Source organism: Anomalospiza imberbis, chromosome 1 (assembly GCF_031753505.1).
Source record: "Anomalospiza imberbis isolate Cuckoo-Finch-1a 21T00152 chromosome 1, ASM3175350v1, whole genome shotgun sequence".
NCBI classification, from domain to species: Eukaryota; Metazoa; Chordata; class Aves; order Passeriformes; family Viduidae; genus Anomalospiza; species Anomalospiza imberbis.
Window position 1 is genome coordinate 801,382 of NC_089681.1, and position 17,011 is coordinate 818,392.

General features: G+C 50.0%; 1 protein-coding gene and 1 long non-coding RNA gene across 2 annotated transcripts; one reads left to right on the forward strand and one right to left on the reverse strand.

The window, feature by feature from the left end:
* Positions 1-2,316: 2,316 nt before the first annotated feature.
* On the reverse strand, positions 2,317-4,540 carry LOC137464312 (uncharacterized). The gene is made up of 2 exons (XR_010994200.1): positions 3,279-4,540; positions 2,317-2,405 (listed from the first exon to the last, which is right to left on the reverse strand). It is a non-coding gene; the product is annotated as an uncharacterized lncRNA (long non-coding RNA).
* Positions 4,541-5,048: 508 nt separating this feature from the next.
* LOC137464202 (lymphocyte antigen 6E) lies at positions 5,049-11,452 on the forward strand. The gene is made up of 3 exons (XM_068175538.1): positions 5,049-5,201; positions 9,451-9,570; positions 10,674-11,452. Exons 1-3 carry the CDS (start codon positions 5,150-5,152, stop codon positions 10,880-10,882), a joined length of 381 nt encoding a protein of 126 aa, XP_068031639.1. The 5' UTR covers positions 5,049-5,149; the 3' UTR covers positions 10,883-11,452.
* Positions 11,453-17,011: the final 5,559 nt, after the last annotated feature.

Here is a 17,011-nt window from a genome sequence, read left to right on the forward strand (position 1 = left end):
CCAGGAGAGGCAGGAACAGGCCCTGGCTCTGTGCCCAGTGCTCACAACAGCTCACCTGGGACCTGCCTGCAGCTCCAGGATGCAGAATTAGATGTTAATCAGCAATTAGATAACAAGCAGACGCTGCTCCTAGGAATGAGAAACTCCCTCCTTCAGTCACAGGAAACTGGAGGAATAAAACTCCCTGCAAGATCTTCGGGGAGAAGAGAGATTTTACACTTGATAGTATAAAAATCTTGGAGAAAGTGGATTTTGCCTTTCACACTCTTCCTTGTGGATTTCATTGGATCACAAGCACCAGTGTGGGTGTGCCCAGATCATCTGGCCCGTGTCACTTCTGTGCCACCAGCAGCCAAAAAAAGATGAAAGCCCTGCAACTCCCCTCGTGCCTTTAAGGCTGAGCACAAAGTGAAGGCAAAAGGTGAAAGGCAGAGCAAAAAAACCCCAATTTTGGACTTGTTTTTCACAGCTTTTGGCGAGAGGATGCTGCCTTTGCTCACTTTCTCTTTCGTTTTTCCCCTTTTAGATGCAATTCCTGAATATCCCGGCCCTTTTGTTTACTTTAGCTGGGCGTTTTATGGCTCCCACCTTGCTCTTAGTCCTCTGGAGTTTCTTATCCAAGGTCAGCTTGTTCTTTCTCTACTTTTGAATGAACACAGGCACAGTGCTCCACAGCACTCAGTAAATGCATTTCCTTTTCCCCTTTGCTCTGCTGGTTCTTCTGGTTCTTCCACACCTGGGAATATTCTCATTCCTATTTTTTACACCAATTTTAACATTTCCACTACAAACCTTCATAAGTCTATCACCTTGCCTACAGCTTCAGCATATTTTTGTGCTGCCTCCTTGGAGCCTGGTGAATTCCTTGTCTGTAGAAAAGTGCATTTTTTGGTGGAAGGAATAAGGGAAAGGACCGAAAAGCCTCTTCCCTCCCCCCCCAAAAAAAACCTAGAGATGAGACTTCAGGGAGAGGAGGTGCCCAGGAAATTTTGCAGGGGGTCCAGAACCTCTGATAGCACAAAAAAAAAAAAAAAAAAAAAAAACCAAAAAAAACACAGGGCCAGGATTGGGAAAAAAAGCTATAAAATTAGTCCAGAGTTTACCCAGGAGATGGAATTAGGCCTGGAGACAGGGATAGATACTATATAGTTAAGGATCAGTGTTGGAGAAGAGAATAATGAAATATCTTGAGTTGGAAGAGCAAAAGGATCAGCAATTCCAAACCTAAAAGTCACAACCTGAGGCCAGAAACAGATGGAGACAACCCCCAGCACACTGCTAAGGTCATCCAGGATGTCGCTGGAGACAGGGACGCTTACAGGGCCTAAAGGGTTAGGCTTGAGCTTAACGGGGGTTTCTGGAGCCATGGGCATAGTCTGAGGAGGGCCCTGCTGAGACTGCTCAGGGAAATTAAAGTTTTTGCCTGAGAAACAAGCTCTTCTTTAAAGAGTCACAGTTGTTTTCCTGTCAAAAGCCTAAAACAGGCACGGCTGAGGGTGAGTCACGCAGACATTGGAAGGAGGAAGTGTGAGAATTCCAACACCAGCTGAGCATCACCAGACAGCAATCCACTTTCACCTTAGGCTCAGGAGAGAGAAAGGAAAAGGAAATGTGGATGTCAGCCAGAAGTGAAAGTTCATCAACCTGACAGCCAGACTCTGACAGCAGGTTGTGGTTGGAGAGGGCAGATGAAGGTTTTATTCCTTTATCTATAAAAAAATATAATAAATGGCATGGCCCAAAGACCTGGTTGGGCACCCTTATTTCAGGAATTTTTAGGAATCTCAGTAGCTACCTGAGAGAAATCCCAGGTTTTTCCCCAGAGGATGCAGCAGAGGTGCTAGAGGACAGTGACCTGTTTGGCACCATTGACAGCAAAGGATAACCTGCAGCTTGGTTTGCCCATGGAAAATCTATGTCCAGAGCATCCTTGGATGCTCCAGATAGGATCCTGAGGGTGTCCTGGACAACTTTGTTACAAAGAGATCAGGAGAGACTTCAGGAGGAGGAACACCTGGGGTGGGATGAGGAGGAAGGGGTGGGATATGGAGTCAGGCCTCTCATTCAGCCAGGTGCAGCAAGGCAGTGGGAGCAGGAATTCCAGGGATGGAATTCCAGCTCCAGCATTCCATGGAGTGTCGGGGGCTGTGCCAGCACCTGGGCGAGGAGCACCTTCATGCCCAGATTATGTTGCAGCAAAGTGCTCTGGACAAAGAGAATTCTGGGGATGAGAGGAAGCAGCAAGAATGGAGATGCTGGGTTCCCGCTCCCTCATGTCTTCCCAGTCCTCTGCCAAAATGATTCTCCACATTTCGGCAGGTGAGATAGGACTCTGTCACAGAGCAGTTCCAACCCTCTCTGGAAGAAATCTGAACAATCCCCAGCTCCAGAGCATGATGCAATTACTGAAAATATAAAGGGTTCTGACCCCTTCCTGGGTCATCGGAGGAAAGCTGTTTGAGCAGTTCTGCTTCGCTAACAGGGGGAACGTCTCATTTGCAAATTCCTCTGGGGTTTTGGTGCCTCACATGCACAGCCAGGCCCAGGAAGTCTCACACAAACCCTGAAACAGAAGCGTGGTGGGGGAGGAACCTCTCCCTGTCCCACCTGACTCCACAGAAGCTGAGCAAGCTTTTTACTGACCCTCAGTTACAAGCTTTAACTGGTCTAGTGCCTGTTCAACATCAAACCCTTGCAGGCCTAGTTAGTCTAGGTTTAATTTCTGCACCATCCCTGCTGCCCCGACCCATCAAGGGACCCGTCTCACTCATCATTTCCTGATTTTAACTGTACACATTCCTCCCCAGCATGCCACAACCATGAAGTATTTACCCCAGCACCAGTTTGCCCTCTGATCCAGCCACTTCCTTATCTCCTTCTCCCTCAAGTGTGTTTTTGTAGCTGTCTTCACCTTTCCCCAGCACAGGCCACATTCCTGGTGCTGGACTCTATCCCTGCTGCCTCTCTTGCTTCACCCTTCTTTTTGTGAAGAAATTTTTTTTGGCCTTGCCCTAACAATATTAAGCCAGTGGTTCAATAAAGTCCTCCAGTGACCTCTAAACTTGCAAGAAGAGGCTGGAGCACTCGGGGCAGTGTTTTGTAGGCTGGACTAGAACAGAAATCTCTGCCATCAGAGTTGCTGTGTTGAGCTCTGCAGTTTGTCCCACACAAACTGGGGGGGAGTTGGGAGATGAGCTTAGGCCATGGGATATAAAATATCCTGAGTTGGAAGGGACCCAAAAGGATCATCGAGTTCTCAGAAGGGCTTCCTTCCTTACCTGGTGTAATTCCCACCACAGAAAACTGGTGCCTGGTGGCTCTGGTCACCTCTTCCTTTTGCAGCATCCTGCCATTAGTGCTGTCCCCGCCCAGCCATTTCAGCAGTATCGGGATGACTCCCGATCCCGTGCTGGGTTGTGACCTCTGTGACTCTTAGGTCCTCCCTATTCCTTCTTATCAGCAGGCAGACCCTCTCCAGGAAAAAAAATGGGGCTGATAATGTCAAATTTAAGTGTGGGAGAAATCCTGGAAGCTGTAGATCCTGGGGATGAGGAGGATGTAACATAAAATCCCAAATCCGGGTTGGAAAGGATCTTAAAGATCATCCAGTTCCAGCCTCCTGCCATGGGCAGGGACACCTTCCACTATCCCAGGGTGCTCCAAGCCCCATCCAACCTGGCCTGGAACAGTTCCAGGGATGGGGTAGCCACAGCTTCTCTGGGCAGCCTCTGCAAGGGCCTCCCCACCCTCATAGGGAAGAATTCCTTCCCAATATCCAACCAAAATCTACTTCCTCAGCCTGTATAAAACAGGGGTTTTGTAAATGTGTCTGAATTACATTTTCTCAAGTTACCACAAAGCTGAAACTTCCCATTTTTTTTTAGTATTTGGTTTGTCCCAGCCGTCTGTTCCAGTGGAAGATATGAGACCACAGAAACTGCTTGGAAGTCAGTTCCTGCTAGAGTACCTGTCAGTGACAAATAAAACTGAGCCACAGGAAAGAAAAGGGAAGCAGGGGTTTGCCGGCACGGGTTTGCTTCCCAAGCAGAGTGCTCTGAATGCCTCCAACAAGACAGGAGCCGGAATTTCTTCTGACAGATGCATTCGCCAAGAAATGCTGACTCTGCAGAATTAAACCCATCTGTGGCACAGAGTTTGTCAAGCCTGCTTGTTTCCTGCTGGCTCACCAGCCTTATGCTCCATTCCCAGGCTTTCTTGACAGCCAGTTTCACAGGGGCCCTCCCCCACTGCCCCTCCTGCAGCTCATTTCCTAGAGGATTTAGTTATTTCCATGGGACCTACTGAATTTGGGACACTCCAACATCAGGGGACTTATTTACAGTCTGAAGACTCATCCTGCCAAACAGCCCAGGCTGTCCCATGCCACCCCAGCTGCTGGACTCTTCAAGCTTCCCAATCCTGTATGTCTAATCCAATTTAGGCTCTGGTCAACAGATGGGGGAGTTGGTTCCTTATGTGCTTGGATCGTGAATGGGGGCTGTGCGTGCAGACGGGTCAGACCTGAAGAGGGGGTGTTGAATGCAGGGGGAGTCTCGCCTGCAGGAGATCCATGCAGGGAGCCCTGGATACAGGGAATGTGTGAGTACAGGCTGGTTTGGAATGTGTGGAGGACGATGTGTGTGTGCTCAGAGAATCTGTGAGAGGAGATGCACGGAGGAGGGAAGGGAGGCAGGAAATCAGCAGGTGCTGTGGGTAGAGGGAGTCAGAGAATCACGAAATCCCAGAATAAGCTGAGTTGGAAGGACTGGACTTAGATGAGTGGGGTCCAGCATAGAGGCAGCCCAGTACTCCCGTCTCCTCCTTCACGGAAGCAGAGGGGATCTGAGAGGGGGCTGGAAAAAGCCTATTGGGGCACGGCTAGGGGAAAGCTGGCTCTGTTCCTCCTTTGGTCAGCCGCTGCCATGCCGACACACTCTTCCCAACGCCCCTTTCCCGGCCCCGGTTCTCCCTAGCGGGGAAACGAAACTAGGCGTGGCCGGGGAGGCGGAGGGGGGAGGCGGTGCGGGGGCCGGGCCCGGCCCGCGGGGCGGAGCCGCCGCTCTTTCCCCACCCCCGGCTCCCGGCCCTGCCGCCAGCCCTGAGCTCCTCCAGCTGCCCTGCGCATCTCTCTGGCCCCATCGTCCGCACCATGAAGGCGCTCCTGCTCGCTGTGCTGGCCGCGGTGCTGTGCGTGGAGAGAGGTAAGGGAAGGGGATGCCCCCGCCACCATCGCCTGCCCCGCAGGTCCCCCGGTCCCTCGCCAGCCCTGCGTTAGAGAGCAAATTGGGGGTTGGGGGAGTGATGCGTGTGGCAGGGTAGGCTGTGGAAGTTGGAGGTTTGTAGGGGATATAAGGGTTGAAAAGGGGTTGGGGGCACAGCGCTGAGCCGCGTTATGTTTCGGAGCGGGATGCGGGGGTGTCTTTCCAAGACGTGCCTCGCAGCAATGTCCCTCCTGAAGCAGGAACTTCAGGGCTGCCCCGCCTGTATGAATAGGTGAGCATCTCCGGCTGTGCGGGTGGATATCCTGGAGCTTTTCCCAGTTGCAGCTCGAACAAAGAGCAGGGCCGGCTCCGCTCCCCTTTTTCGGCGCAGCCAGCCGGGATAACGGCGCTGGGATGGGCTGAGATGCAGCCGAGAGGAAGGGGGGTGGACGGGAGAGGCAGCCCAGCCCCGGCAATGGCTGATAGAGCAAAGTCAGGGCAGAGCCACTCGTGATTCTGGCTCCTGCTGCCCCCTCCGAGCATCCTTCGGGGCCGCCTGCGGAGCGCGGTGACCCCTAAGGGAGAATGCCCTGTGGGGCGCATGCTGGGGCTGCTGCCGAGCCTGGGGAGAACGCGGTTCCTGTTGCTGTGTGTTAAACTGCCAAGTTGCCCAAGTCGCAGGGCCTGCCATCCCCTCCTTCCCCATCGACTCCATTCCTCACTATCCAAACTCCTTGGGGCCGTGGAAACCACGTATTGTTCCCATATGTCGCTGCTTGGAGAAGCCAAACAAAGAGCCAAACGGGAGAGTTCTGAGCTCTCCCAGCCCCTGCTCAGCAAACAGAGTCCCTTCTTTTCTGAGGGCACCGCTGAGATGGAACCTGGCTGTTTGCTGCTCTTTCCAATTCCCCCTCCCAGTGGGATCCGGGGAAGCAACTGGCGATTGAAGCGCTGGGTCTCGGGCAGAGCCCAGCTGGCTTGTGCTCAGTTCCAGCGGGCAAGGCCAAGGCAATGAAGGGTTTCATCCCCCCCCCCAAAAAAGCACAACCCCTTCAGCTTTAAAAGTAAGTTTTTATCCAAGCAAAAGGGTTTGCTGCAGGTGATTTTATCCCCAGACACTTCCAGCATTTCCTGGGGGGATTTCACAGAAGAGCTTTACCTCCTGCTCAAAGATCTTGATAAGGATTTTGCCTAAGAGAATGGAAAAGCTGCCGAAGCAACAGCATTTTCCTGGTGCTAACGAGTTCCAAAGTGGGCTTTTAAGGGCCTTTTTTTGTTTTTTTTTTGGCCCCTGTCTTTGCAAGAATGATTCAACCCCTTATCTGTAGGAATTCCCCCAAATGCCCTGGTCTGTTTTGGGAGCTCTTTTTTCCTCCGAGAAGCCGAGCTGCAAACAAATAAACATGAATTCTTCCATTGGTGAAAACAAGGCTTCTCTTTTGCATTGTTCAGTCTTGTGATTTTTCCCCCTTTTTTCTTTTCTTGTAACCTTGAGCTCCAACTCTTTGCTCCGTCTACAGCTGCATGAAATTAATTCTGCCACCCCTCTTGCGCCTTTTGTCTAAACCATTCAGCCTGTTTGTGGTCTCATAACTCTGCAGTGGGTGTTTTTTGGGGGCAGAAAGTGGCTGAATATTTCCGTTCTTAAACTCTGCCTCTCCTGGAAGGATTTTTTTTTTTTTCTGTTAAGACAAGGGGTAATGGGTAGGTGTGACAATGAAAACATGGGGACAGGTAGGATATGCAGTGGCAGGAGCAGGGATTGAGTCACCTGGCAGAGAATTTCATGCCCAACAGCACTTTTATGTCATGTCCAAAGATTTCTGGTGTGTTTGTTTCTGGAGCTTTAATGAACAGCATTGCACCACTCATGCCTTCAGTGCAGTGAGCAAATACATATGGGGACATCTGTCCTGCCAGAATGCCCACAGCAAGCCTGTAATCCACTTCATTCCTGATTGCTGAAGATTCCTGGGATGAGTCAATTTGCCTCCTCGGGATGGTTGTGAGGTAAAGAGTTTGGGACAGGTCACCTGAGAACTGAGCTGGGCTTCACTCCGAGGTCCCACATGGAGTTGTGGCCAGCCCAGTGACTCAGTGGCTGGTCCCATCCTCCTAAACGCAGAGATCCACTGAGGAATCTCTCCGGGAGGTTTTGACTCAGCTGGTGGCCCTTTAATCCTGGTGCTGTGGGTTGTGGTGGCTGCCTTGGTGTGCTCAGGTAACCCGGGTTTGTTGTAGGGATTGTGTCCAGAGTAAGGATCCTTGAAGGAGGAGTGAGCCAGTCCAGGAAATTCCTGCTTGGTGGGATTGTGGTCTTGGCTTTCACTCCAAAGCAGAGACTTGGCTGCTCTGCTGTGACATTCAGGATCTCCCACTAACCCAGTTTAATCTGTTTCTCTGAGATTATATTTTGTTGTCTTTCCTCGGCTGTTGCTGCTCAAAAGTCATTCCTCTGAGAGCAATTGTTTTGTTTTTTTTTTTTTTTTCTTATTTTTTCTTGTAGAAGCCTTTTATATTCCTGAGACAAACTGGAAAGAGGAGAACATTCCTATGGCAGAGTGGGACAGATGCTGAGCAATATTTGTCCAAATAATAATTCTTCAAGCTATCCATGTCAGTGACTGCTGTGCCCCAGAGAGCTCTCCCAGGGCTTTCCCTGCTTCACTTCCTTAGGAAAATATTCCAAGGGGGTCTACAAGAAAGCTGGAGAGGGATTGTTTTTACAGGGATAGGACAAGCAGGAATGGCTTCAAGCTGAAAGAGAGTAGGTTTAGGTTGGGTACTGGGAAAAAAAATCTTCCCTGTGAGGGTGGTGAGGCCCTGGCACAGGTTTCCCAGAGAAGCTGTGGCTGCCCCATCCCTGGAAGTGTCCAAACCCAGGTTGGATGGGGCTGGGAGCAACCTGGGATAGTGGAAGGTATCTCTGTCCATGGCTGGGGGTTGGAACTGAATGATCCTGAAGCTGCTTTCCAACCCAAACCATTCTGTGATTTTTGATAATCCATTTCTGGTGGGTCTGAAGGAGGTGGGAGCAGGGATGCTGCCTCAGACTTCCCACCCTCAATCAGCCCCCGCTCTGTTTTGCATCCCATAAATACAGAAAGGGAAAGGCGGTTCCTTGTGGAAGGGCTGCCTGGGAGCTCCAAAATCCCGAGTCCACGGAAGATTGGGAGCAGACCTGATCTGTCGGCATATGTAGGTCAACAACTGCAGCATGGATGTGATGCTCCTGTATGTAAAATACAGAGATCAAAGTGCCCGTGGCCTTGCTGAGTCTCTGGTCCAGGCTGTCTCCACAACCATTTCCCACCCCAAATGCTGTTTTCCAATCATACCTCTTTGTGAGGGATGAGGGATAAGAGCCAGCTATTCCATCCTGCTGCTGTAGGATAAGCCTTAAATGGCCTCAAGTTGCTCCAGGGGAGGTTTAGTTTGGAAATGAGGAAAAATTTCTTCACTGGTCAAATTTTGAAACGGTGGCAGAATCACCATCTCTGGAAGTGTTGAAAAAATTGTGCCTAAAAAAAAAATTTAGCTGCCTAAAGACTTGGTTTAATGGTGGAATTTGGCAGTGCTGGGTTAATGGTTGGATTCAGAGATCTTAGAGGTCTTTTCCTGAAATGATTTCACAATTCTATAATTTTAGGGGACCTGCTGGTCTTGCAGGTCTTGAGCTTTCTGCAGCTGAAAAATCATTTCCACCACATGCTCCAGCTCAAGCATGGCCTGATCTTGGTGCCCAAAGCCGGGTCATGGAAAGTTTGAACTCGTGGTCACACCTGGAGCATTTCCCATCAGTGTCACAGAATCATAAAATCACAATGCTTTCGCTTGGAAGGGGCCTAAAGATCATTCAGTTCTAACCCCCCTGCCCCAGGCAGGGGGACACCATGTCTGTGGTGGCTGAGCTAAACGAGCCCAAACCTCAAAAATTCGCCTCTAGAGTTTGGTTTAGAGTTGGCAGCTGTAGCTCGCACACATTCTTGGTGCAAACAGGGCGGTAACAGAAAGTACCAGGATGTGCTTGTATCAGCTTTAGGTGATAAGGGCCTGAAATGCCTCTCTGAGGCTTGAACCCTTCACTTGGCTGATTTTTTTGGGAAAAAAACATCCCATATTGCAGGTTGATAAAACTGAAAGTGTGGCTGTGGGCAGATGCAAGACATCCTGTGGGACGGAAGTGGGGACCTCTAAGTGAGGACATCTTCCCACCAGTCCCTAAATGAGGTTTGCCTTTCTCTTGCAGCCCACACCCTCATCTGCTTTTCCTGCTCGGATGCCTCCTCCAACTGGGCCTGCCTGACGCCTGTCCAGTGTGGAGAGAATGAAAACCACTGCGTGACAACGTACGTCGGAGTGGGACTCGGTGAGTGGTGACAGCACTTCCTCCTGCCCCTCCTGGCTTCTCTCCTGGGTCGCTTGCTGAGCTGCAGCGAGGCTTTGCCTTCTTCTGGCTGGGGGAAAAAAAAAAGGGAAAGTTCTGCTTAGCAACTGAGCGTCGGACCATCCCACGGGAATTCTGAGGAGGGACGAGCTGCCAGGAGGAGTCACGTTAAGGCCCACGTGCCTGCACTGATGCCCGCGAGTCTGGGGGGAATTTCAGGCTGGGGGTGGGGAGTTTGCTGATGAATAAGTGAAAGCTTGGAGGATGCTGCAGGCTCCCTGTGTGGGAAGCTCCAGGGTTGCTGTTCCTGCTGATTTTTTGCCTCATGTTTGGGTTCTTCGTCCCTGAGTCCCACCTTTGCTTCGCTTTCTGTGGACGAGGCAGGAAGGGAGGGTTGCGGCTTTCCTTCCTGAGTGCCTGGAGAGATTTGGGGTGTTCTTTCCCTCCCAGCTGCTGCTCTGAGAGAGGCAGGATGCTCTGGCAGATCTCCTGGAGCCTTTGCAGGAACCAGAGCCCATTCCTGGCTCTCCCTGGCAGGATAAGGGGGAATTTCATGCCCGAGTCTGCATCGTGGGTGGGTCAGATGTGCACAAACAGTGACTGGGAGCTTTTATAAACTTCCCTTCGTAGCCCAGTGCTAATGGCTTCCTCTTTCCTGCCTCTTAATGTGGGCTGTGCCTCTCTGGAAATGCAGACTTGGCTCTCAAGTGTCTCCCCAGTGCTCCCTGCCTCCCTTGAGAAGCCCCAGAGTGAAGCTCAAGTGGGATTTTTGGGATTCCTCATGGGAGCCATTGCAGCTGAACATTGACCAATCTAAAGGGGTGTCCCTGGGGTGTTGTGCGGTCTCTGGGGTGTTTGTGTGACCTTATCACGGGTGATCCTTGATAAGATGGGCTGGCTGGGATTCCTGTCTCTGAGAACCACTTCATTCTCTCCGGAGCACTTCATCCTCCCTGTGCCGCCTGCACCGCGCCCACTCTTCCAGCGCTCTTAATTCCTTTGCAGAGCAGGTGATCAGAAACCCAAAAAAAACCCCATTCTAAACCTGCCTCTTTTCCTTCCTCTCCACCCCCCCCCAAATCCAGGCGGCAAATCCGGCCAGTCCATCTCGAAGGGATGCTCTCCCATCTGCCCCAGCGCCGGGATCAACCTGGGAATAGCAGCTGCCTCTGTTTACTGCTGTGACTCCTTCCTCTGCAACATCAGTGGTTCCAGCAGCGTCCGAGCCAGCTACGCGATCCTGGCCTTGGGAATTCTCGTCAGCTTCATTTACGTCCTCCAGGCTCGCCAGTGATGGGGCTGCCCGAGGAAGAGCCGCCTCCCACGGGTCTTGTTAGCCAATATCTTCTCTGTTGCTGTCTGCAAGGAGATCCTCTACTTCTCAGCAGGCTTCCAAGGTGATTGTTTCCCAGACTTTTTTTGCTCTTCCAAGCGTTGGAGACCTGGGCGGTTTGGCCGAGCTGTTCTCCTCCTCCTGTGGACGTCTCCCGCTGCACTCTCGCTCCTCCTTCGCCAAGGTGGATGATTTTGGAAGGGTTTCTGCTTTTTCTACCAATTAATAATCCCCCCCCCCCCACCCCCGTAATTTCTAAGGTTGGTTAAACCAGGCTGGGACTCGCTGAGAACAGATTCACCCCAAGCACCACCAGGTCTGCTCCAGCACATCGGTGGCACAGGCAGCGGGAATGCAGGATTCAAAGGGAGATACATTCCTGGCCCCTCGCAGCTGCAGTCTCTTTTTATAAAATAGTCTCGTTTCTTCTGATCCTGGGCTGACTTTTCTGGAAAATCAATGCCGTGTACCTTGTCCTTCCAAGTTCTGTAAGTGCCAGACCTGAATAAACTTGCTCCTGTTGTTACCTGAGATGGGACGTGTGTGTGTTTCCTTGCTCCAGGGATTAGGAACTCTTTTATGGAAAATCCCATTATTGGTACCCAGCCCAAGGGTCCCTCACCCTCTCAAGCAGCTTTTGGATGCTTCGTCTCCACATCCTTCCCAGTGGTGAGCAGCAAATCCATCTCCTTCCTGTTGCTGTCCTTCCTGATAAAAACCTCTGGGCCAGCTTGTTCCACCTCCCTTGGGAATGACTTTTTCCAGGTGCATTTTAGTGAAAAATGCCAGGTTTTGGGGTCTGAGTCGACCCTAACAGAGCAATTACCTTGGCAGGAGGACTTTGAAGTGAATCTGCATTTTACAAAGACTTGGTGCCTCAGTTTCCCCACTTTGGACTTGTCACGGTGACCACCACAATGGCGATACCTGAATGACCATGGGCAGCAGGTCTGAAAAATTTGGTGAAGTCAGAGGAGAAGATGTCAATACCCCAGATCTTTAGGTCCAGCCTTCAATGCCTGATGGTGCCCATGGACTGCTGGAGGTGACTTCACCACCCAACCTTCCACATCTGCTATCCCTCAGCTCCCTGGATCTTCCCAGGTGTTTTGGTAAGGTTTTCCCTAGAAGTTCTCAGCTGTCCCCTGGGAGATGCGTCCTCCTGCCCTCTCTGTGTCTTCTGTCCTGCCTACTCTGCTTGCCTGTGGACCTGCTTGCCACAAACCAAGCCAAAATACAACCTTAAGCTGCCAAGTTCAAGCTTTTTGCCACTTCCACTGATTCATCAGAGGTGCACTGGGCTTTTTTTTTTCTTCTATTTCTAGCAGCAAAACCCAGGTGTTGGCACATTTTAGCCATGCCTTGTACCAGCTTCTCCTATTCTGTGTCAAAACCCAAACAAAAGGTCCACAAACCTTCAGTTCCACCTCTGTCCCCTCTTCAGGCAGTGATAAATGAAAGGTGGTTGCAGGTGTACAGAAATACTATAAGAAAAGTGGTTTTAGGGTTTTTTTCCCCCTCCCTTCTCCCTCTGTTTTAATTAAAGTGACGGAGATGTTAATGACAGCTTTTCCAACAGGAGGGATGGGTCAGTGGGATGTGAGCTGCAATTTAGTGGTTAATTTGGGAAGAATGCATCACTTGTGCTGGTCCTTGGATGTGCCTTCCTTTGGATAATACATTCTCCTGGGACCTTGGGGCCCGAGGTGCCCCACAAACCTCTGCTATGCATGTGGGGCACAGGGAAAACGGGAAAAACTCCCTAAGCTGAGATTAATATTCCCCAGCTTCCCTGTGCCTCAGCCTTCCTCCCAAAAGGGTTCAAAACCTCATTTTTTGGGTCCATTTGTCCTTCAGCACTAGCTGTGACACTGGGGTGGCACCCAGAGCACTCTACATTGAATTTAGGGGGCTCTGTCTTTTTTGGCCATCTGGAAAAAGAGGTTGGTTTGGGTCTCGATTACCTTTAGCAAAGAGCTGAACTTCAAAGCCATCAGCTGTGTCCTGATGTCCATCCATGCTTTTATGAGGATCCTGACGATGCCACACTGGACAACCTCATGGGCTGAAGACCTGGTTGTCTCCTCCAAGGGCCATTTCCTTCCTTTCTCGGGGTTCCTTGGCCAGTGCCAAGGATTTGGTTATGCCAGGGAGCAAAGGCTCATGGGAGGAGCATCCAGAGGATGCTTATCCCAATAAATAAAAAATTATATTCATGGAATTGCCAGGGGAGTGAGCTGAGGGTTGGCTGGATAAATTTCACAAGGAGATTTGCTTTTCTTCCTCACTCTCTTTTTGTCTCTTCCTTCCCATGTATTCTAATCTAGAATATGGAAAAAGGGATATTTTCAGTATTTCCTTTCCTGGCAAAAAGACATTTGGACAGATCCATGTGTGTTTGAGAGAAGGAGGGGGTGACAGCTTGTCACAGTTGAATCCCAAGCACTTTCTCATCAGTCATGCCAACTCTCACTATTCCTGGTCCTACTCTAGGTTTATTTTTTGCCTCCAAATTCCCGGAACGACAAATCTGGTGAGAACCTCATCTGTTGTAAAACCTAGGCCTAAAAATGGGCAGGTGAAGTAATTAAAGTCATTAATAATAAGACAATAAGTAGGAAAAACAATGGGATTTATGAAGTGTTCAGACTGGTGGGTGGGTTGTTGATCCAAATGCTGGATTTGGAATTTGAGGGCAATGGTGAGACAGCCCTGAAGTGTTTCTGTGGACTGTAGAAATTAAGAGATCAAAATCTGAGCAGAAAACTCGGATATTCAGCTGTTCTGACAAGACAAGAGGTTATGAGGGGAGGAAGTTTGGCTCCCTAGGAGCATAAAATATCCTGGAAGACTTTGTACTGGAAATTAAGAGCTAAAGTGAAATACCTGCCCACTTTGGAGCGTGTTCCTGAGAAAATGGTTTCAGTGCTTCCATCCTGGAAATGGCTGTAATTCACCAGCAGCTGCTGCCATCTCCCACCACCCCACCAAGGGCTCGAATTTTTTGTGGATTGTCTAAAAATGCTCAAAATCCATTGTGGCGTCAGCACTTCCCACCCAGGATCTGGGGGTTTGCTGTTTGCCCAAGAAAAGGACTTTAAAATGATCACAGTTCTTCCAGTTGGTTTTGAGAATTTTTTTTTTTTTTAAGGGCAAAACTTCTTTTGGAAACCACAAACCTGATGTGACTTCCTTGCTCCAAGAGAACAAAGGATCAGTTGCTTGATAATTACTCCAAGGATTTGCTGCTCCAAGGGTGTCTTGGACCGGTGTTGGTTTCATCAAGTCAGGGGTTTTTTGAAGGGATTTGTCTCCCAGGGATTTCATTTGCTGTGAAAAAAAGGAGCTGTGGTCCCACCACCCCTGTGGGAAGCTCTGGTGGGGGTGTCCATGTGTCCATGGGATGAGTTATAGGATCCATGCCCTCTGGAGAAAACAGATGTGGTGCACATCTGGATGCCTGGAGGTTTAGGGCCCTTTCCCTTGCTCTGGTCTGTCTCAGCTGTTTGGGATGAAGGTGGCTTTGGATCCTTGATCCTGAAGGAGTTATTTCACCCCTCTCTGAGCCCGTTGAACGGGAGTGGGAACAGAAATGCCCGGTTTTACATTTTGGGAATGCCCATGGTGCCCAGGGAAGCGAAGCCCTGGGTTGGTCCTGCCACCTACTGGCTTTTGCCAGACTTGGTGGAGGAACTCTGAAGTCCAAATCTCCGAAATCTAGGCAGATGAGCTGCCTCAAACCAAGTAATTGCACCCAAAGCAGAGAATCATCATCAGCAGAGACAGATTGAAGGTTTTAATTCATCCAGCTTTGCTCTGATCATGGAAATTGAGAAGTAAAAAGGCTTAAGAGGCTTCCCAAATTTAACATTTTCCATGGGAGCACTTTTTCCCAGCCCTAATCCTTCAGTTCCATCAAATGAAAATACATGAAGCCAATAAAATGTTGCAGAAAAAAAAAAAAGAAGTTGGCACATTTTATTTCAGCTTTGTTGGATGATCCGGGGTGGTTTCCCTGAAATGCTGATTTTACTAATTCCTATCTGTGAGATTTGTAACTGTGTATAATCTTTATTGTAACAGGATAAACTGGATAAAGAAGCATCCATTCCTTTAAATATATTAACCTAAGTATAAGTGAAGTGTATGTTCCATCTTGTTTCTTATACTCTAATAAAAAATATATGGAATTAATAAAAAAATACACTTGGAAGGAGATTTTTGTGTGGTTCTGCAGATATTCCAGATATTAACTCTTGTTTTGTGTGGAAGGAAAATGCCTGGATTGTATTCCAAGCTCAGGGCTGCGGGTTGTGGGCTGGATAAAAGGACAGACCGAATTTAGGGACTAAAGGAGGGTTAAATTCCTACATTTCATCTCAGGGTCATTGAAATCTCTTCCTGGGGATGGATAAAGAGCAGGGACTGTCTTTGCCTTCAATAGCCCATAAATATCCTTGACTTGCCTGTGACCCTGCTGGGAATGGAGATGGGATTTGGCCTTGGAGCCTGCACTCTTCCTTGTGGGAGAGGGCGGCTATTTTGGGCACAAAAAGGGCCCTGTGTGGGTGTCCGTGGGCAGCTGCTCCTCTTCCTGCACTCCCAGGGATCCAGCCCTGCTCCTGCCTCCGGACACATGGATGGACACACGGACACAGGGCTGGGTGCTCTGGAGATTCCCCCCCTGGCTCTCCCCAACATTCATCTCTGCAAAATTACGTCACTCTAATTTTTGTTTAAAGATTTTATGGGCATCCCAGCTGGATCCCATGGGAGAAGGGGATTATATCCCCTGGGGAATGTAAGACAAATGCGGAATAACAGAGATGGGCTCGGGAGTTTTATCCCTTTTCTCAGGATATTTCTGGGCTGGACTTCCATTTCCACTGCCTGCAATCCATATTTTGCGGCCTGGTTTTCAAGTGGTTTTAGGGATGGGAGGGCTCCAGTGGTGACAGGGAATATTTTGGGGACTGAGGGGACATTGCACAGAAGAAACCTGCATGTCCCTCCTGCCTGGCATTCCCATTTCTCCTCACACTGTCACCACAACCCAGCTCCTGCTGTTTCCCTAAGGATCTGCCTGTCTCTGCATAGGCCCAGGATGGGCTTTTCCATATTTCTCCTGTTTGGAAAGTCAAGGGAAATGGTGCCACATCTCCTGTTTGCTCTTCAGATGTTCCTCACTGGCATCCCAAGGTTGTCCTGATCATCCCAGGATGGGAGACCCAAATGGGGCTGAGGTGGGAGAATTCCGGCCTTCCCATCACAGGAGCCTGGAATGGTTTTTGATGGAAGGGACCTTCAAGATATTTTCATTCCACCCCCCTGCCATGGGCAGGGACTCCTTCCAGTATCCCAGGTTTCTCCAAGTCCCAGCCTACCTGGCCTTGGACACTTCCTGGGATCCAGGGGCAACCACAGCTTCTCTGGGCAACCTGTGCTTCAGCACCCTCACAGGGAAGAATTCCTTCCCAATATCCCATCTATTCCTGCCCTCTGGCAGTGGGAAGCCATTCCCAGTGTCCTGTCCCTCCATCCCTTGTCCCAAGTCCCTCTCCAGCTCTCCTGGAGCCCCTTTAGGCACTGCAAGGGGCTCTGAGCTCTCCCTGGAGCCTTCTCTTCTCCAGGCTGGACATTCCCAGCTCTCCCAGCCTAGCTCCAGAGCAGAGGGGCTCCATCCCTTGGAGCATCTCCATGGCCTCCTCTGGATTTACAGGATTTTCCAGCAGGTTCCTGCCATCCATGTGCTTGTGACTCCAGACCTGGATACAGTATTCCTGATGGGATCTCATGAGGGCAGAGTAGAGAGGCTATATCCGACTCTTTGCTGTCTCTCTGGACAGGGCTCCTCTCTGTCCATGGCAAATACTGGTTTTGGAGGAGGAAACAGCTCTGGAACTGAAGAGGAGTCTCTAAAAAGCTGATTCATTTGGGAGTTTTGATGTTTTGGAGGAGTCAAGAAAGGTGTGAAGGAAGGGAGTTTGGAATTTAAAATTGGAGTGGTGCTAAAGGAAGACAAAAAAAATACTGAATCAAGAGCTCCACCTTCCTGCCAGTGCTGACCCTCTCCACCTCCTTTCCTCCTGC